The sequence below is a fragment of the Leuresthes tenuis genome, unplaced genomic scaffold, assembly GCF_036924035.1.
Source record: "Leuresthes tenuis unplaced genomic scaffold, fLeuTen1.0.hap1 SCAF_22, whole genome shotgun sequence".
In the NCBI taxonomy this organism is placed as follows: Eukaryota; Metazoa; Chordata; class Actinopteri; order Atheriniformes; family Atherinopsidae; genus Leuresthes; species Leuresthes tenuis.
In genome coordinates, this window is record NW_027325376.1 from 25,170,480 (window position 1) to 25,192,210 (window position 21,731).

The 21,731-nt window shown below is 39.4% G+C and overlaps 1 protein-coding gene across 1 annotated transcript; it reads left to right on the forward strand.

The window, feature by feature from the left end:
* Positions 1-122: 122 nt before the first annotated feature.
* Positions 123-20,509, forward strand: pygmb (phosphorylase, glycogen, muscle b). The gene is made up of 20 exons (XM_072375999.1): positions 123-482; positions 2,162-2,263; positions 3,415-3,493; positions 3,600-3,703; positions 7,790-7,921; positions 8,668-8,779; positions 8,944-9,026; positions 10,220-10,363; positions 11,062-11,154; positions 11,450-11,596; positions 13,120-13,283; positions 13,422-13,536; positions 13,744-13,845; positions 13,927-14,074; positions 14,172-14,230; positions 15,256-15,397; positions 15,562-15,769; positions 16,251-16,385; positions 16,642-16,708; positions 19,330-20,509. The coding sequence occupies exons 1-20, from the start codon at positions 240-242 to the stop codon at positions 19,477-19,479; spliced, it is 2,529 nt and encodes an 842-aa protein (XP_072232100.1). The 5' UTR covers positions 123-239; the 3' UTR covers positions 19,480-20,509.
* The last annotated feature ends 1,222 nt before the right edge of the window (positions 20,510-21,731 follow it).

Here is a 21,731-nt window from a genome sequence, read left to right on the forward strand (position 1 = left end):
GCTCTAACACGTGTGACGCACTTGTGATACTGTTGGCGTGTCTAATTTATGTTTTATTCTGAAATAAGTTATCCGGCTAGATTGCTTTTACGTTTCCATCTTGACACTCCGTACAATAGAGGTGTAGCGTAACATTCCGCTGGCCAGCTGTACTCGGCGGAGGGTTGAAAGAGGACTGAGAGCGCGCCGGTTGAGGTCAAGCTTCACATTGAGAAAACTCTCAGACAGGTTCTTTGATTATGGCCAAACCACTGACAGACCAGGACAAGAGGAAGCAGATCTCGGTCCGGGGACTGGCAGGGGTGGAAAATGTTGCGGACCTGAAAACTAATTTCAACAGACACCTCCACTTCACTCTCGTGAAGGACCGAAATGTAGCGACGAAACGGGACTATTACTTCGCCCTGGCCAACACGGTTCGGGACCACCTGGTGGGCCGCTGGATCCGGACGCAGCAGCATTACTATGACAAAGACCCTAAAGTAAGCCGAGCTCTGATGCCGCAGTCAGTTCAGCACGTAGACACAGCTGCTCAGGGATCAGTGGGCGGGGATGCGCGGCTGGGCTGCAGTATCACCATCAATGGCTCTTGCGCGTGCATGTGCCCCTCTGCGCGTGTAGCTGATGTGCTCTTCGTCTCCATTTATAGACACGTTCCAGCTTCGTTGTCTTGTCACAGTGTGTTCTCTGCCTCTCAATATGTGAGGTGCTCATCGGAGTTCTGCTCGCTCTTCAGTCACATGCAGACACTTCCTTCTTTTCTGCGTTTAACTTGGTCCCCTTGTCCTGATCGCATTTGCTGCTTAGAACTAAAGGCGGCCTCGCTGCCTTTAGTGAACAAAGTAGCTGTGAGTTCTGGTTCCGAGTTGAATGAGACTCAACTGGTTGGTAAGACGTAAGTACGTAATGGCCTCTATCCATCCCCTCCACCCCAGTCCCCATCACAAAATGGCCACACGCAGCTTCAAGGACATTTCGAGATGAAATGTATCTTCCAGGCATCGTTAATCCCAACAATAAATCGCTAAACTGTTTCCTGTTGTTAATGGAACAGGGTGTTGAATTTAAGCAGCCTTAACTGATCATCATCAATTAAACAAAGTAAATTGCAAAGCTGCATACACATTGCTCATTTAGCTGAGCTGTGTTCGGTCCCCTTCCCCCTCCTTGCATGTTGTGACCCTGTGTTATGGAACAGAGCCACATGATAATTGTTCTATTTTTTTTTTAAATGCCTTTAAAGTAGCCGATTTAATTTTATAGTATGCAGGTATTAAACATTTTTAAGGCTGATATAAATGATTGTTTCTTATGAATCAGTAATTAATCAAACTTGGAGTCAGCTGATAGGCGAAAGATCCATTTCATGTGGGCACATTTTGGGATAGCCATCCATAACTATATTTTATAAAATGGTGCATTCATGAAAATCAAGTGATCACTTTGTATATTTCAGTGAGAACTCACATGTTTTCATAAGAATTTGCAATGAGTTTTCTAAACTTTGACATCTTATTATCCAGGAGTGACTTTAAAAGCTCCCTTCAGACATTATGATTTGAATGCAACAAAGCTGTCCTTGTGCTCCAAAGCTTGGTCACATTCTAACACTTTGTCTGAGCACCTCAGTCCTGCTGCTTCAAATACAAATAAAAAAACAGTGAATGTGAATGAATCTGCCACTGAAAATAGTCCCTATGTCACACATCACAAGTATGAGATATCCAGTTGAGGTTAAACATATCAGCCAGTAGTAGAGGAACTCATCTTTTCATAACATGCTTGGAATTTAGATAAATATTTGTTTCATGTCAGTGAATGTGTTTTCATTATTAGACACATGCTGCATTGATGACATCAACAGAGTGAAGAACTTTTTTTCGGTCATGCAACTTTTGGAAGAAGAGCATTCAACCATTTAGTCTAATCTGACAGCTGGGCACCTCTCCCACCATTGCACGTTTTTATTCACTTGTTGGCTTCTTTCTATGACCCCTGCAGTGAGTCAGCTAATTCGAACTGGGAACCCGATTGCTGTTAAGGAACAATGCTAACCACCGCAACACTGTGCAGCCCTAATACAAGTATTAGCAGCTCTAAAACAGGTATGAACTGAATGAAGCGCAGCATTCACAGGTTGTACCCATCTGCTTTCCTGCAGCGTGTCTACTATCTGTCTCTGGAGTTTTACATGGGCCGGACTTTACAGAACACCATGGTGAACCTTGCCTTGGAGAACGCCTGTGACGAAGCCACGTACCAGGTGAGGAAAACTGTTAATTCCCAAACAATTGTGCCTGGACTTTTAAAAAGAAAGCAAGAACAAATGTAATTAGTTTAAATAGCAAAGAGTTATACTGCTACTTCTGAGAGTGCATAAAAAACTGTTTGCATGTAAACAGAGGGGCCTCAACATTAAAAAAAATATGATTGAAAGAAATATTAAAGTATTAAACATAAATGTACAACAATACACAGCAGTTGATTTAGATATAACTGCAAATGTTAAGTATCTTGTGCCCAAGCAGACTGCGAGCATTCAACCTATTAGCAATTAGACACATAACACAGGCAGATTTTCTATGATGTCGTCATGTAGGATGAGATCACCTGGGATCAAATCTAGTCCATTTTATAGGGAACTTATTTTCTTCATCACCAAAGCTGTTGTCAGTTTGTTAACATTTGGCTAAAGTATATGGAAATAAACAATACACATCCAACCTGTGAACACACTCATTCATGTATAGGTTTTCTTTATTTAGAGTGTCTTCTACATTTACAAACAGTATTGAAGACACTATAAAATAATACATATGTAATTACTTGTTTTACAAAAACCAACAACAAAAACATAAAGCTATTCAAATGATGTTTCTAGAGTCTTCAGCCACATTTTCCAGTCAGGTGACTGTGGAGGCCAAGTCATCCGAAGCACTTCTTCACTCTTATTTCTAATTAAAAGGCCATTACTTGGCCTGTAGGTGGGATATGGGTCATTGTCCTGTTTTAAGTACAAATCACACCTGCAGATACCACTACTCTCCTTTTCTGCATTTCACAAAAAATGTTGGAGCCAAAAATGTTAAATCTGGTATTAAGCCAAAGTACAAATTTCTTGGCCAAAGTAGTTCTGGTCTTCTTTTTGGCCTCCCTAAACAGTGGTTTCTTTGCTGCAATTAGACTATTGTGGCCTGATTTACGGGTCTCATTTATAACATGAGCAACAATGCAGGCTGCTGGATGTGGAATCAGACACTCGGAGACATTTGTCCTCAAACATATCCAGACTTCATATTGTACCCCTCAGACACAAATCTGAACTAATGTGGAGGAATAATGTTTAAAGCTCACCCTGCATTATTAATACCAGGACATTTATTTAGCCAAAGTAACGTGTCGAGTGTTCCTCAGTTGGGACTGGACATGGAGGAGCTGCAGGATATCGAGGAAGACGCTGGTTTAGGCAACGGAGGGCTGGGACGCCTTGCTGGTGAGCTTTAGATTGGCTGCTGACAGACAGATGTTTATTGCTCCGGACTGATTTATCTCAACTCTGATAACCTCTTCTCCGACCCTGTTCCCTGTCGTTTCCCCAGCTTGTTTCCTGGACTCCATGGCCTCTCTGGGTCTTGCTGCTTACGGGTATGGCATTCGCTATGAGTTTGGCATCTTCAATCAGAAAATCAGCAACGGCTGGCAGGTATGTTAAGGTGACTGTTGTGAAGACTGATGCCTCACCTCAGATGCTTCATGTATTTTGATTAAATACTCTTCCCCTTTAATGCCCTTTTTTCACAAATGTCCCTTTTCTATGATGCGCTACATACATGATAAACATCTCTTACATGCTTTTATTTTCTTAGATTGAAGCTAAGGACCAGAAATTCATTCAACCCATCTTACAAATTGTGTTTCCTCCTTCTTTAATGATTCTCTTTTTCTTGGAAAGACAGGACACTGGTTTAGATTTTCTGGTTTGCATCAGGATACAACTTTATTATTTTACAGCAGAGAGTTTGCTCTACTTATAATACCTCTAAAACACTTAATTTGGCTTTATTAAATGTTAGGTCTTCAGCTAGGAAAACATTCTTAATGATTTTCTCACTGAGCACACCCTGGATTTTATGTTTTTAACTGAAACTTGGTTCTCATTGAGTTGATTCCTCCTGGTTACAGCTTTATCAGTAAGGCCAGAGTGAGCTGGAAAGGAGAGGTGTAACTGTCTTATTTAATTAATCATTTCAATGTAAGCAGTTATCTCCCAGAAGTTTTCAGTCCTTTGAACATATGGCTATACAGCTGAAGGCCCCACCCAGAGTCCTGTTTCTGAATGTTTCCAGGCCCCCCAAATACTGTGCAGACTTTTCTGATGACCTCAGTGAACTGCTGTCTCTGATCTGTGTTGATTTTAACTGTTTAAGGTAAACACAAAAAAATTGTGCAAAACAAAAAAAATTTAAATAAAATTAAGAAATGTAATTATTGTTGGTGATTTTAACATCCACATGGACAACCCTCAGGACAGAGGGACTAAAGACCTGAGTAACACTCTGGACAAGTTTGGGCTGACTCAGCATATAACAGAGCCCCGCACAATAGGGGGCACACTCTAGACCTACTGATCTCTAAGGATCTGAGCATTTAAAAGATTACTGTGTCTGATGTGGGCCTGTCTGACCATTCCTGTGTTTTCTTTGAGAGAACGATTTCAGTGCACACAAATGTCTCAACAGCAGTGATCTCAAAACGGTGTATAACTGAAAACAGTAGTCAGATCTTTAACCAGGTCTTCTCTTTAACACCTGCCCTGTCCGGGCGTTCAGTCAGTGAGCTTATCAGTAGCTTCAATGCTAAAATGTTAAATGTTATGGATACTATTGCTCCCATTAAGGTGAAGGTTATCTCTGGAAGGAGGATATGTCAGGGTACGATGGTGAAGGCAGGACCCAGATGAGATGCATTTCCAAAACAAACAACGAGCAAGGCAAAAACAGAGGGCGCAGCAGGGCCGGATATCCAAAACACTTAACTATAGTGAGAAAAAACAAGACTAAGATTAACTGTGACTATGAGGCATAACCAGACTTAACTTTTCGTGGCTGTGACATGAAGGGTGAGTGAGGATTCTGCAAAGACTGGGACTGAATCTGGAAACTAAATGCTGTGGGGAATTGATTGGTGATGATGTGCAGTTGTGGAACAGAAAACAGGTGACTAGAGTGAAACTAAGTGGCAGGGGAAAAACATGACAAGAACCTGAAAACAAGAATATTAAAACCTAAACTGTGACAAGAAATCTCCATGGTTAAATTTCACACTGGTGAATAATGGGAAAAGAGAGTGTCGGAAAGCTGGAGAAAAACAAATCTCCAGGTTCATTATGACATCGATAAAGAGAAACTTCACTCTTATAATTTACAACTGAGGAATGCAAGGAAGTCCTACTTCTCTGACATCATCACCAAAAACAGTCATAATGCTCGGTCTTATTTGCTACAGTTGACAGGCTAACAAACCCTCCTGTGTCAGTGGCAAATGAACTCCATTCCACCATGGCCTGCAATGACTTTGCCAAATTCTTCACAGACAAAGTCCAAAATATTAGACAAGCAGTTGGTACATCAGCAGCAGGTTCAGCATATGTACTGTGTCCACCGAAAACTGGTTTAAACACCATGACACTATTTCAACCCATTAACAGTAAAGACCTGGAGGGCATCTTACGTCACCTGAAGTCCTCCTCTTGCTGTTTAGACATCCTGCCAACAGGTTTTTTCAAAGGGGTCTCAAAGACTTTGGAGTCAGACCTGTTACTGATCGTGAACTCTCTCTGTTCACTCTCACTCTTCTGTTTAACATCAACATGCTCCCACTGGCACAGATTATAAAAAAACAACAAAATAAACTACCATAGCTATGCAGATGACACACAGATATATATTACAATGTCACCAGGAGACCGAAGATAACAGGCCACCACAGAGCTTCAATCTATACACCTAAAAACTACCAACCAGGCCAGAAATCTGGGTGTAGTGATGGACTCAGACCTAAATTTGGACAAACACATTAAGGCAATAACAAAGTCAGCCCACTATCACCTTAAGAATATATCAAGGCTAAAAGATCTGATGTCTCAGCAGGACCTGGAAAAACCAGTCCATGCATTCATCTTTAGTAGGCTTGATTATTGTAACAGCATCTTTACAGATCTGCCTAAAAAGTCAGTTAGACAACTGCAGCTCATCCAGAACTCAGCTGCTCGAGTCCTCACTAAGACCAAAAAAGTGGAGCACATCAGTCCAGCTCTGAAGTCTTTACACTGGCTGCCTGTCCATCAGAGGATAGACTTTAAAGTTCTGATGCTGGTCTATAAAGCTCTGAATGGTCAAGGACCAAAATACATCAGTGACCTCCTGACCCACTATGAACCTCCCAGACCCCTCAGGTCATCTGGATCCGGTTTTTTATCAGTTCCCAGAGTCAGAACCAGACCTGGAGAAGCTGCATTCAGCTTCTATGCTCCACATGTCTGGAACAAACTCCCAGAAAGCCTCAGATCAGCTGAAACACTGTATATTTAATTCAAGACGTGTATTTAGACGTATTAGAATAAAGCTCCAAATGAGTTTGAGTTTCAAAACGTGAACATATTATAACTACTGATTTTATCATCATTTACATTTTTATAATTTTTATTACAGTTGATTTTTTTATCTTTCATATATATAATTTTATTACATTTTTATTCAATCTTATCTTTATTGTTCTGATTTGATCTATGGTTCTTATTTCTTTCTTTTGTTTAAATTTTAAATCATGTACTGTTTTGAGGTCTCTGTAAAGCACTTTGAATAACCTTGTTGTTGAATTGTGCTATTCAAATAAACTTGCCTTGCCTTGACCTGAGCTGAAAGAGCTCTTCAGCAGTGCCAATTAGTGTTAACTATTACAGACTAAAATTACATTATTCCACTCTTTCTTCCTCCCTAGGCACAAGGTTACAAATGACTAAATTTGTAAACACATACCGATAATATGGGCTCCAGTTATTATTTTAAAATTAAGTCTTAAATTATCATGACCTGCTTCTTTTGTACTATACCCACACTTGTATGATTCCCAACAAACTGTCCACACACTTGGAAATGGCTTTACTGACTTTTTGGCTGAGAAGGCAGAAGCAATAGTTTTGGTAATCACAGAGGCTACAATGCACATTTTTCTTGATTAATACTGGGTCTCTAAAATGGAAGACAAAAGTTAAAACTGACTTTTACATGTTTAAACACTACTAGATGACTTTGAGTTTAAAATGTTATGTGACCAGATTTTCAAAACCCAAAGACAGTATTGAGGTGAGGGAGATGATTAGGTAATTCTACACCTAGTCAAAAGTCACTGCATCGAAACATTCCTTTTTCATTTTGTGAATGCAAGTCTGTAAGTGATCCCTCAATCCTGACAATGGGTCCAGACAATCATAGCCATCTTTTTTCCAACATAAATTGATCTGGTATTGTGTTCACTGACCGGACTTTACAAAGTTTGGGTCAGAACTGAGCCAGTCAGTTTAGTAGGCAGCTTAAAGAATAGGGACTTCATTCTTGACAGATGTCATCAGAAAAAATGCCACTAAGCATAAACATGCAGGGAATGAAGTGGTAACAGATGTAAAGATTAACAACACTCAACTGAAATAACAACACAGAGTTTTGACACCTCATTGACTGCAGCATGTTTCTTATAAACAAATGATTAACACAGTATTGTCTCCTCAAAGGTAGAAGAAGCTGACGATTGGCTACGTTACGGTAATCCATGGGAGAAGGCTCGTCCTGAGTACATGCGTCCAGTTCACTTCTATGGCAGGGTGGAACACGCAGCTGAAGGAGTGAAATGGGTTGACACACAGGTTAGTAGGTAAACAGACACCAACCAATTAGACCAGTAATAAAAGGTAAGCAGAGACAAAGTTATTTTTTAATCTAGTTCTGTGCCAACATTTAATCCGATTTATTAAAATAATTCCACAATGGCATATTTAGATTTTCCATTTATTCAGTGGATAAGTTAGATATTAGTCAATATAGATTGAGACCATGTGCGTTTTGACACTTCACAAAAGAGCTTTGGGATGTCCTTCAAGAAACCTGGGGAACTATTCCTGAAGACTCCTTAGAGGAATTACAAAGAGTTTGTCAAAGAGGGTTTAGTCTGTGTCGAAGAATGAAGGTGGTCATACCAAATATTATTTTTTAAGCTTATTAGAATTGTGCAAACAGTATATTTGGCTTTTATACTATATTTAAATATATACATATCTCAATCAACTGCTGCACCTATTTCCTGTGTTCTTGGCAGTATAAAAATGTGGTGTGGCTCAAGACTTTATCACAAAGATGTACGTCTAATCATCTTAAGCCCTCTGACATTTCTGTATTGATATATCAGCCAGATTTAAGTTTAAAAGTAGAATTTGCATTCTGAAATATATTTTTATTTCACACCAAAATCCATCTGGCACAGCATGGATTTTCCTATATTGATGTTAAAGCTCTAATTGGTATAAGCTCACAGATGACCCTTTGAGGAGACTAAAAGAATAATATTAATTTATATTTTGTTTATACTTATAAATATTTTTGCGTTGGAATCCAGGTGGTTCTGGCTCTTCCCTATGATACTCCTGTTCCTGGCTACAGAAACAACATTGTCAACACCATGAGATTGTGGTCTGCAAAGGCCCCCTGTGAATTTAACCTCAAAGACTGTGAGTTCTGCTTTTTCTATTCCATCATTACTATCACTGGCATACTAAGAATTTTTGGATGTTCAATTACTCAGTATGAATCTTATTCAGTATTGAGAGAAAAAGTGAAAGGCCTAAAGTGAAATAGACAGGCATGAGCTGCTCACTCTGTTGTTGTCCCATAGTTAATGTAGGTGGCTACATCCAAGCAGTGCTAGACCGAAACCTGGCTGAGAACATCTCCAGAGTTCTGTACCCCAATGACAATGTGAGTGGATTATCATTTTTTTTGCACAGACACATATCACCCATCTACTTCTCTCTACATTCAATTAAGTTGTGCGTAAAATTGTGAGCAGATTCAAGGAGTCATCTCAGTATGTTATGGCCAAGGCTGGAAACAATTTTGGAAAAAGCTCATCTCAGATTGATGGAAAAACAGTTGACAAGTCAACTGTGGTCAAATAAATCTGTGTTTCAGCTGCTTTTAAGAAAAGTATGACAAAGATGAGAAAGACCATCAGGCTGTTTTCAGTGAAAGATGTGAAAGTCAGCGTCTATGATGGTATGGGAGTGTATCGTTGCCCATTGCACTGACTTGCATATGAGCAAAGGTACCATTGTTGTAGAAGTGTATATTGAAATTTTACCGAGAGAAAAGCCTCCATCAAGATGACTCATCCCTGGAGTTCCATAGTGATTTTAGGAAGACAATGCCAGTCTTCATTCTCCATGACTTGTGTTTGGTAAATGGTAAATGGACTTGTACTTGTACAGCGCTTTTCTAGTCTAGCTGACCACTCAAAGCGCTTCACTACATGCTGCATTCACCCACTCACACACACTCATACAGCACATCTTAACTACTTAACTACGTGCTTTTTCTAATCATTCACACGCATTCATACCCCAGTGATACACTGGGGGGGCAACGTGGGGTTCAGTGTCTTGCCCAAGGACGCTTCGACATGTATCCTGGGGAAGCCAGAGTCCAACCACCGACCTTCCGATTGGTGGGCGACTGCTCTTCCTCCTACAGCCGCCTCAGCCGTTTGCAATGTGGTTTCTATTTTTGACCAGGATATGTCCTTTAACTGACATGTAAAACAAGTCTTTATCTGTGCAATACTGTCAAAATAAGGACACCCTAGGCAGCATACCACATCCAGTAGCACACATTTCTGTTGGTGGTTTCTTCCTGGTAATGGGAATTTTTTTTTCTCCCCATTCTCGGAAAATCCTTGTTCAGGGGGAATAATTGTTTCTCTATTTTCTCTATAATATGAGGCCTTGACCTTCCCATGTCAAGTGAACTGAAGACTTGAATAACAAGTACACACTGAACTTCCATGAGAAGACATGTCAGAGTAATAAGTAGAAAAACAATGCATGTTTATTAGCACAGCATGAATTATAAAAATGGGAAGACAGTTCTAACAGCTCTCTGTCTTTGTTCTTCAGTTCTTTGAAGGGAAGGAGCTTCGTCTAAAGCAGGAGTACTTTGTTGTAGCAGCAACTCTTCAAGACATCATCCGTCGATTCAAAGCCTCAAAGTTTGGCTCCACAGAATTTGTGCGATTAGACCTTTCTACGATGCCAGACAAGGTGACTGGTCCATTATATTGTGATATTGTATTTATTTGTTTGTGGGGCTCGGATAGGGACATAAGTTTTGTACCATGTATGTATATATTGTGACTTCTGTGTTTTATAACTCGTATCACCTTTTTTATCAGCACAAATCAAATCTATGTTTGCATGTACATATGAAATTAACAAGTGTGGTCAAATGTACAAATCGAATCATATAGGTTTCTTTGTACAAGTCAATTCTGCAAGCCTGAAAATATCAATCATTAACATGACTAGCTGAAAACAAGCAGGCAGCAAGACAGCTATAGCCCTACTTTTCCATAACTGAAAGTTTGATTGCAGGCACAGAGGGCTCCCCCTCCCTTAATGACTGGTTTGAGACGGTGATCAATTCTGTACAATTCAAAGTTACGAGTTCAAATCAAACCTGCAAGTTTCAAAGTAATAGTCCATTTCACAAAGTTAAATTCCATCAGCACGAGTAGAAATCATCGACACAATTCGCTGAAAACAAACTGACATGTATTTTCAAATTTGCAAAATGTGCTTGAATTGTAGTTACATTTCACTGTAGTGTTGCACATTTGATTTGTACTTGTACTTGTTTTCACACAGTGTTAAATGGTGACAAAAGTCACAAAATATATGTCCCTGTCCTAGCTTAAATTGGTACTTGTTCTATATGTGCTATCTTTTATCTTGGGCTGCAGGTGGCGATCCAGCTGAATGACACTCATCCTGCTATGGCCATTCCCGAGCTGATGAGGATCCTGGTGGACATTGAGAAACTCACCTGGGAGAAGGTTGTGTTGGAGTCGAGTCTTTCTTTAAAGAACTGCAACCATTGTCTTTCTCCAGTGGTCACTTGTGTGGCAACTCAACTCAACATAACTAAAAGAAGACAATGTAGGATGTATTCATGTAGAATAATATTTCCCAACAAAGAAGGATTCTGACTTAGTTGAATTTAACCACTTGCATTTCTAGCTGTGTTTTCTGTTGTGAGTTTGCCATTCATGTGATTGTTACATCTGTGAAAACACCTGTGTTTCCACTGCTTTTAATGTCAAGGTGAAGTGAAATTCTCTCTGTGTCTAGGCCTGGGACATTGTGGTTCGCACCTGTGCCTACACCAACCACACTGTCCTGCCTGAGGCACTGGAGCGCTGGCCTGTAGATCTGTTCCAAAACCTGCTTCCTCGACACTTGGAGATCATCTACGAGATCAATAGGAGACATCTGGAGGTAGGAGGGGACTATTTGATTTATGAGCATTTCGAGAATAAATCCAGTCTCTATATTTGTATAAATTGAGCACTTGCACTTATGATAGATAAACATGATGAAACTGCAATAAAGACTTGGCTTAAACCTAAGCTTAAAGACACACTAAGCTACAATTTTAAGTTATTGTCTGTAGAACCATTATTCACATGTATGGCGGAGGGAGGTGGACTAGAAACTGGGTCTTAGAGAGCTGAAGAGTGAAAGTGAAAGTACAAAACAGGCTGCTCCAGTTGCAGAACAAAGCAGGAAATCAGAGAGAACTGACACAACAACCTTAAACTATTTGATACAGACAGAGCAGAGAGGGTAGTCAACAACTGTTTTTTTGTTTTTATTGTATTGGTATTGAAAACTTATAGCCTATTGTTAGGATGACCTATAGCGGCTGGTTCACAGAGGAGGCATGAGGCAGAGAGTCAGTGCAGACCAACCAGGTTTTTATTCACCAACAGACAGGAACCATGCATTGCCAGACCTCTGCAGGGCATGTAGCCCAGGATCAGAGCAGCCTTAGTAGCTTCTGAACTTAAGTGACTGCCTTTTAAAGCCTCCCACTAATTCATCCCCAGGCTCTACCATCTAAAGAGAACAGTCCATTTGTTACAAAACCCCCAACAATAAAATACACCAAACAAACAAATATCTTGAAATCAAAAAGCCTTGCACTCTAAAATCTTACCCATTTTATCCCAAACACGTTATCCCCCCTCCTTGATGGAGATATGGTTTCACCCGGAACTTTAAAAAGGTTTTTCCGGTACAGAGGGACTCTTTTAGCCTGAACACTCTGGAACAGAAAACAGAAGAGGTGAGAAACTTACACTGGAAGTTCAATCATCCCTCATGCCCAGAGAATTGTTAATTTAACCAAACATTCTGTGTTTCCAACAATACAAACATTCAGTTCCAGCTGAAGAGGGAGCCATCAAAAGATACTAATTTCCAATAAAATACCAATTTGTTTGCTGGCATCATTTTTTACCTCACTGTACACATTCAAGTGCAATGCATCACATGGTAGATATTATGCTACACGTAATGGAGACCTTCATTACACCTATAAATGTCCCATACACAGCACTATAAGATAACCATAAATGGAAACTAGGAAAGTACAGGCAGGGGGGAGGAACCCTTTTAATAGATACACACACTTTTAGTGGGTCTTAACTGAGGAACGACAGCATGTTTGCCTTGGTATTAAAGACTCAGAATGATTTTTAAAGCAGATTGAAAAAAATACTTTATATTAACATTTAATCAAATGAGCGATTATGTATAATGTGAGCGATATAGTTTATTCAGAGAGTTATCAACAAACCTGTCTCTTAGTGCTGAGTGTCTAGCCTCTCACCACATTGTTTTATTTTCTGGCCGCAAACTTTGCTGGTTTTGCCAGGTTTGCCAAATTTGCACCGCCCCAAGTTTCTGACTATTGATAAAGGAAATTGATATCTGTACATGTTTCTTCACCACTCCAGCGCATCACAAAACTTTACCCTGGAGATGATGAACGTCTGCGTAGAATGTCGCTGATTGAGGAAGGGGACAACAAGAAAATCAATATGGCTCATTTGTGCATTGTGGGATCTCATGCTGTCAATGGAGTGGCCCGCATCCACTCTGAAATAATAAAAAATACCGTGTAAGAAAGTCAGTCTTATTTCTTTTACAACTTGTTTTACTTAGAAATGTAGTTTTTTGAATATGAAGTAATGTTTTCCTGTCCCAGTGTTTTGAACTCCCAAATTAGTCTCCGATTGTTGTTCCACAACTTCCTCAGGTTCAAGGATTTCTACGAAGTTGACCCCGAAAAATTTCAGAACAAGACCAACGGTATCACACCCAGGCGCTGGTTGGTCATGTGCAATCCAGGCTTGGCTGAGGTCATTGCTGAGGTATATATATAGTGTTACAGTGTTTTGGTTTGTGGGAGTAAAAATCACAGTGTCAGGTTCTCAATAGATCAAGATAGTTTCTTGACTGAGTCATGCCTGTAAGTTCAGAAAACGCAAATTTTTTTAACAGAACACTTGAAGGTAAAAAAGTTTTTATAGAGAAATGAAATTGGAGTTTGCTCACTTCACTGACCTATCTACTTCCAGAGGATTGGAGAGGATTACATCCGTGACCTGGACCAGCTGAAGAAGCTTTTGGACTTTGTGGATGATGATGCATTCATTCGAGATGTTTCTAAAATCAAACAAGTGCGAGCTTCAAATGCATGATACAAGACTTATTGTGTCTCTTTCCTGTTTGTAATTACATCACTCTGCTTGAACTTTAAGGAGAACAAGATGAAGTTTTCTGCCTATCTTGAAGAACACTACAAGGTAAAGATCAACCCCAACTCCATGTTTGATGTCCAAGTCAAAAGGATCCACGAGTACAAAAGGCAGCTGCTCAACTGCCTGCACATCGTCACACTGTACAACCGTAAGTGTTGCTTTTCTTCTTATTCTGACAAATTTACAGAAGCAAATGTGGATTCAGACTTCAGGAAATGCTTTTCATTGTTTTCCCTTCAAATAAGGCATCAAGAAGGAACCCAACAAATCATGGACTCCTAGGACTATCATGATTGGAGGAAAGGTGAGCAGCAAACTGAACACTGATGTTTTGGAAAATATACTTGCAGGCAATCTTATTCAGAGCTGAAGAAGGATATTGGTATTGGGTACATTATTGTGTGTTCATAACACAGAAGTCCTTACAAACCATCTTTAACATAACAGTTGGCTAAACATAGTCGTGGCCATTTTTATTCTGCCATAAGAAAAGTTGATATTATAAAATATTATACTTTTCCTCTTGTTGTTCTTCCTCTTTTTATTTTTATTATCTAATAATAACAAGTGTTAGTTGAAGTTAGTTGTTAGCTTAAACTAAAGCATGTTAATCATGTTTTCCTGCTCGACTACATTCTGGGAGACTGCTAAAATGTAGGCCTCACTTAGTCAAATCACTAACCTAAGATAAAACTTTGGACACTGCCTTAATATCCGTTTTTAAATATGTAAAAAAGTTTATTTTAAAATGCTTATTTCTCTTTGATTCAATTGTAGCTGTCACACTGGTAACTGCAACTTCAAGGTGTATTTTTCTAACTTCATACACTATATTATCAAAGGTATTCACTCATCTGCCTTTACACGCATATGAACTTAAGTGACATCCCATTCTTAATGCATACGGTTAAATATGACGTCGGCCCACCCTTTGCAGCTAGAACAGCTTCAGCTCTTCTGGGCAAGCTTTCCACAAGGTTTAGGAGTGTGTTTATGGGAGTTTTTGACCATTCTTCCAGAAGTGGATTTGTAAGGTCAAACACTGATGTTGGACAGAAGGTCTGGCTCTCAGAACACCTTTGGGATGAATTAGAGCAGAGACTATCGGGTTGAGGTCAGGACTCTGTGCAGGCCAGTCAAGTTCTTCCACACCAAACTGGCTCATCCATGTCTTCATGGACCTTGCTTTGTGCACTGGTGCACAGTCATGTTGGAACAGGAAGGGGCCATCCCCAAACTGTTTCCACAGAATTGGGAGCATGAAGATTAACCTGGCTTTATTGGTTTGTAGTTAGTGTTTCTCAACAAGTGCATCCTATGTGTTTCCAGGCAGCTCCAGGTTACCACACTGCCAAAATGATCATCAAGCTGATCACATCAATTGGTGATATTGTCAACAATGACGCTGTGGTGGGAGATCGTCTCAAAGTCATATTCTTGGAGAACTATAAAGTTACTTTGGCTGAAAAAGGTAAAGAATAGTGTTCATTTTTTGTCCTATGTGTCGTGTAATTATCTAATTGGTACATTCCAGGTTTAAACTGCTGCTTAAACTACAAAATGCTGTGCTTGTGGCTGCAGCAATCAAATTTTTTTTTATGAGAACATCATAATCCATGTATCTCCTACATGCAGTCATTCCTGCGGCTGACCTGTCGGAGCAGATCTCCACAGCAGGCACTGAAGCATCTGGCACCGGGAATATGAAATTCATGCTAAACGGTGCCCTCACTATTGGCACCATGGATGGAGCAAATGTGGAGATGGCAGAGGAGGCCAGTGAAGAAAATCTCTTCATCTTTGGCATGAGGGTGCATGATGTGGAAGCTATGGACAAGAAGGGGTGAGCTTTAGAGTGGTGTAATTTGATAAATATGGATTACACTGAACAAATAGTCAAAACTTGCTAAAATAATGACAGAATCACATCCTAAATACAGGTGTAACTACAAATCTTTAACTCTCTAAAATAGTAAGATAGTTAAAATAGTTAATGTGCTAAAACTTATATAGTAGAAATCTAACAATAACACATGTCTATGAAAATGCTTGTGTATCATAGAAGAAAAGAAGCCTTTAAAATTTGCAATACACAGACACAGTGACTGGTCAGAGTGCCAGTGCTTTATATTAAAGAATATAATATCTGATTTCAAGATGGTTTACAAAATGATGTCTGTTTTTTCCTTTGCATATCAGGGTTTTTTTGTGAATTAGTTGACTTTTTGGAGATTCAATTTTATTTGAATATTCTGTTTTGTTGCATAACACCAGTAGCATCCACTCAGTTGCTTAAAAGCTTCTTTGATGACTGTTGTCTTCAGCTACGACGCTATGTCATACTACAACCGCATCCCAGAGCTGAAGCAGGCAATGGACCAGATATCTGGAGGGTTCTTCAGTCCCTGCCAGCCAGGCCTTTTTAAAGACCTTGTCAACATGCTGATGAATCATGACAGGTTGGAGCTTACAGATGCTTACATGAAATGATATACACTTTACCTGTGCTGATATATATTCATCCACTACGATCCGTTTTAATGCAAAGCAAATCTATGACAAACTCCTCACTTATCTCAAGTAAGTAAGTAAAGTCATTGTCAAACATCATTTAAACAAAAGCTTTTGACTTTCAGGAAATAACTTGTGATGTTGTTTTACACTAAAGTACTTGTTACATGTTGTCTACTTCATAACTGAATGTCTGTGTTGTAGGTTCAAGGTGTTTGCAGACTATGAAGACTACATAAAATGTCAGGAGAAAGTCAGCGCTCTCTACAAGGTCAGTATGTCAACAGAAGGGAAATTAGCGAGCAAGCTTGAGCTTGCAGCCTGTCATCCTGAATTATCAAAGATGTGTGTACATAACCTGTCCACAATATTAGGTTTTCTTTACTTTTTCTGCTTCACTGTCACAGACAATAGGGTCTAGTTGTCCACTTTTTATATTTATTCTAATCTATAATAATTAGTGCTCTAAAAGGTGCCTGAGACCCAATTGAAATGATACCTCTTGAATGACCAACAAAAAAGCCTTGTGGACTTATTCCCTAATGACTTGTCAGTCTAATCATAGGACCTTTGCGAAGCTAAATAATGAAATTTGAATGGCCTACACATGGAGGCCTACCGAGGTTCAATTTTGCTATTATCTGGTATTGTATTGAAACAAACTTCCTCTAAAGTTTTGATCATAAGAACTCGATATTTTATAAATCTAAACTAGCGAAACTGAGAAAGCGACAGTAGATTACAAAGCGTTTCCATTAAACAGCATGTCCATGGCTCAGAGGGTTTCAGTGTTTCACTGTAAAAGATGTAATGATGTGCAACTGCTTTGAGCAACTTCTGATAGGCATCCAGGCCTGAGGATGTCTTGGTGTTTGCAGTCTTATTCCCCACCACGGTGCTCCTCAGAGTATCTGGGGGTGCAAGAGCTCAATATTTCTGCTTGCAGCTTGAATAATATTATTGAATCTATAAGAGATGTACTTCAATATCTTGCTCTAAAAAAATCTTGCAAACTTTATAACCCATGTTATTCCAGCATGATGTAAATTTGTTAAATGTTATGAATGTTGGGAATTTTAGTTTTGAAGTTTAGTCTACAACAGGCAGCTCTCTGTATTCTTTGTTCCTCAATTAATTCTCCAAAGCAGTGCTCAGGCTTCCTAGTGTTAAGTGATTTTTTTTCATACAAAGATGCAAACCAGAGGTCTGTTTCACAAAGCAGGTTTAGTGAAAACTCTCAGTTTATTAACCCTGAAATGAGGGAAACTCTGAGTTTTCTGTTTCACAAAGGGAGGTAACTCAGAACAGAGAAAGAGGGGGAACTCTAGCCTGTTTCAGAGAGAGGTAACTTAAGCTCTCGGTCAGTTACCGTAGTAACAGACTCTATGAACCTAACCTGGTCGGGACCAGATTATTCTCAGTAAACCTCGAGTTTCTCTCTGTCTCCACCCTCTTTCAGCCATGCTCGCCATTTGATTTCCTCATTCTTTCAGTCAGCAGGCGAGTTTTGGCGTAGCCTAGTTCTTCTAGAAGTTCTGGAAGGCACAGTAGGAGGCGACTTTTTTCACGAACATGGCATGTCCTTTTGACAACGATCCCGTGGATGAAGGTGCAGCATTATTGCACAGAGAATTAAATATTCGTCGGGAGATGGTTATCAGACTGCTCATAGATGTTTTAGCATTTCCAGACAATTATCTTTTTGAGCGGCACCATCAGTATATGTTGGGATAAAAGACATAAAAGACAAATAAATATTTGTATGAATAGGCTTTAAAAAGATATCTATAGGCCTATTACAAGGCACTTGTGCCTTGGGGGGTGGACCTCACCTGTTTTACGGGCATCTGCCTTCTTTCTGTTGGCTGAGTAGAAGTCTCTTAGTTTAAATAGGCTTAATTATTTAACAGAATATGACATAGATGAGAAGACATTTGTGTGTGAAAACAGCATTATGTTGGGATAAAACAACACTTAATATTTACTTTACAGTGTAAAACATGATCAAAATGAGGTTTTCTATCTCAGAGTAGATCGACTCAGAGTTTAGGATTAGACTCAGAGTTTGATGAAGCTGCTTTGTGAAACGGACCCCAGAAGGTGTAGCATTACTCTGAAGAATTGAGCGCTCTTTGTCCTTGGTCAGTATGGTGTTGATTCACAGCCCAGAAAAAGCAAAACACCACTGCACTGGAATATTTACACCATCACCTGTGGGTTTGAGCTACAGCATTATCATATTTCATGTTTGCATTTTTTCTTACCCTTCTCTGTCGCAAAATTCAAACTTTTATTCATTAGTGAATAAAATGTAATTCCATATTCCATATAAATTTCACATGTGATTTATTCTACATAAGCATTTGGCCTCGTTTTCCTTCCCAGTTGCTGGGCAAAACTAAAATTATGCTTTTATTGGTTTTACTTTTTTCTTTATTCTGTACTTTTTTGTTCATTTATAATATTGATATTGTTTAACATTAAATGATCAAGCTGTTGAAGCTTTTAAATCACATTAAACTTAATAAAACAACAGGTTTAGCTTTAGCTAAATACTCTTTAACCCTTTAATGTCAGCACCAAGAAAAAAGCAAAAGGAAAATGTTTCTCTTGATTTTTAAATTTTCTTTTGGCACTAATAATGAGAATCAGTGTTTTTATTTTACGAGCAGTTGGGTGGCACTTCAAGGTAAAAGCATTCAAAAAAGTTAAACTAAGTAAACTGAGTGGTAGAGATAATTTAGGTAGGCTTGTCGATAAGATACAGTAAAAATGTGCTCTACCAAATAGTAGAGCAGGACATTAGAGGGTGAAGTTAGAATGATACAATTTTTGTGCAGTAAATAATGTTGCATCTAACGTTCCTATCCACCTTCTCCAACCCTATAACAGAACCCCAAAGAGTGGACCAAGATGGTGATCCATAACATTGCTGGCTGTGGTAAATTCTCCAGTGACCGCACCATTTCTGAGTATGCCAGGGAGATCTGGGGAATAGAGCCCAGTTTGGAGAAGATTGCTGCCCCAGATGACCCTCGTTAAACCACATCTGCCTCCTCTGCAGCTCACCATTTAGTCCAGAGATGAACCCTGTAGCTTCTTCACTTTGGACTGTAGCATTATTTCTTGACAATATTGATTTTTGTTCAACCTCTATGGCTTCCACATTATTTTGCACCAACTAGTTAAAATGGGCTTATGTAAAGGGTTTTCTCTCTTTCTCTGCACTGGAAATACAATTTATCGCTGTGAGTGAGAAGCTGAGTAGCTCCAAGTCAGTTTTTCCTGAGTTAACAGATTTGATGTAATACAGTAAGATGATAAAGAGTTTTATTAAGCATAGAGCTTTAAAATCTTCATGATATCCATGTAAATAATGATTATTTGATTACACTGGGAACATTAATAATATACTTTATTTGGACATTTTACCTAAAGTATTTGCATTCCTCTTTGACAAAGAAATACAGATAAACCTCAGTACTGTCATAATTCCAAAAACCAGTCATGTCCAAGTGCACCACAGCCTCAAAACATCACTGGTACATGAAGATTTTTAGGATGCCATTTGTCTGTATTCCCATCACATTAATATTCTTTCAAAAAACTCCTCGACTGTTCTACAAGTCTTAATGTGCTTTATGGTGTTAGCTGAATGTATCCATTTGTCTGTATGTTAATATCATCATAATTGTTATGATTGATAGAGGAATCCTGATACACAATTATGAATTTACTTGTGTTCTCCTCAGCATGTCCGTGTCTCCTTCTCATGTTTTCTGCTCCTAAAAGTGACCTGTGATAGCAAAAAGAAAACCACCTCTGCCTAAAACCTAAGTGACAGAATTAATCTTTGATGGATGTGTTTATTCTCTGCTGTACTTGTGTGTAAAACATAGATGACTGTACTGTAACAGCATTGATGCTCTGTAACATCATCGTCTTGTGCTTCTGCCATTGCACTTGCCTGTCTGACGACTGTTGAACTGCAGAAATAGGTGTCCACCAAACAGATCCTAACGCTGTCACTGCTTTTTATTTTAGTCAATAAAAGACTAACCTGAAAATCTCAGTTCACAATTAAATATCTGTAATTATACATTAAAACAAACTACATCTAAGAAATCAACATAGTACATTTAATGAAGGTTTGACAGAGGTGTTTATTAAATGATCATGAAATGTAATGTATGGATTTATGCTGTGACACAAAAAGTGACCCCATACATAGTAGCACCTAACCGGTAATTACCACAGAGGTAATTACCGTTTTTTGAGAGACTGATCAAGGACTTCATCTGCTCTTCATTACTCACCTCATTCGACTCCTTCCAGTCTTCACCCACTTGGACAGCAGGAAACAGAACTATGTGCACCTGCTGTTTATTAACAACAGCTGCATTTAACACCAGTCCCTCACAGACTGGTCTATAAGCTCATGGATGTGGTGCTAAACTCCTCGCTCTCTGGTGGTGAGGATAGGAAAATGCACGCCGAGTCTTAGCAACAGCCTCTGCCGAGGCCCTGCTCGTAGCCTACAGGTGGCTGACAACAGCACTTTGGGACTTTCACCCAAATAATCAGTTTTACATTAAGGTCACGCAAGTAAGTCCTACTCAGGAGGCATGAGACGTGGTTCACAGTTTAAAACATCGTGTATACTTTATTAAATTATTTTCTTAAAAAGACTCAATCATTCAAGCATGAAGTAAAGGGTAAACATATGCTGGGCTGAGGCCCGTTGGTGGGATGACACTAATGAGGGGAGAGGGGTTCACACTAAATAACACAAGTACCCCAGGTATGCGACAGGCACACGCACAGGTCCCAGGGGAACACCGTCGCCCAGGTCACCAGCCCAACCACCACCACGGCCTCTGCAACAACAAGGATAAAACCAGGCTGCTCTCACGTACGATCCGTATGAAAACGTACGAAAAGTTATGCACAGATTTTCGTGCATGTCCATCGAATATCCATCAACACGAGCGACCAGTGCGCCTGCGCAAAGCCTGAAGTCAGGGCTGACGTGCCATTTATTCACAGAGGAAAATAAACATTTTAAAATTGTTTCGACATTATAACACATTGTTCCTCTTTGAAAGCGGAAAATCGGAAAATCTACTTTTGATTTTTGCAATCTTCCTTCAGGGAATGTATGCAAGCTTTAGTTTTAAGTTAGTAACCTGTAAAGTTCATTTTTGTTCCGAACGTTGCTATGGTGATTACTAAGGACGCTACTGTCGCTGTAAGTTTGTTTTGGATGAACAACACCTGAAAGATCACTGCCCACT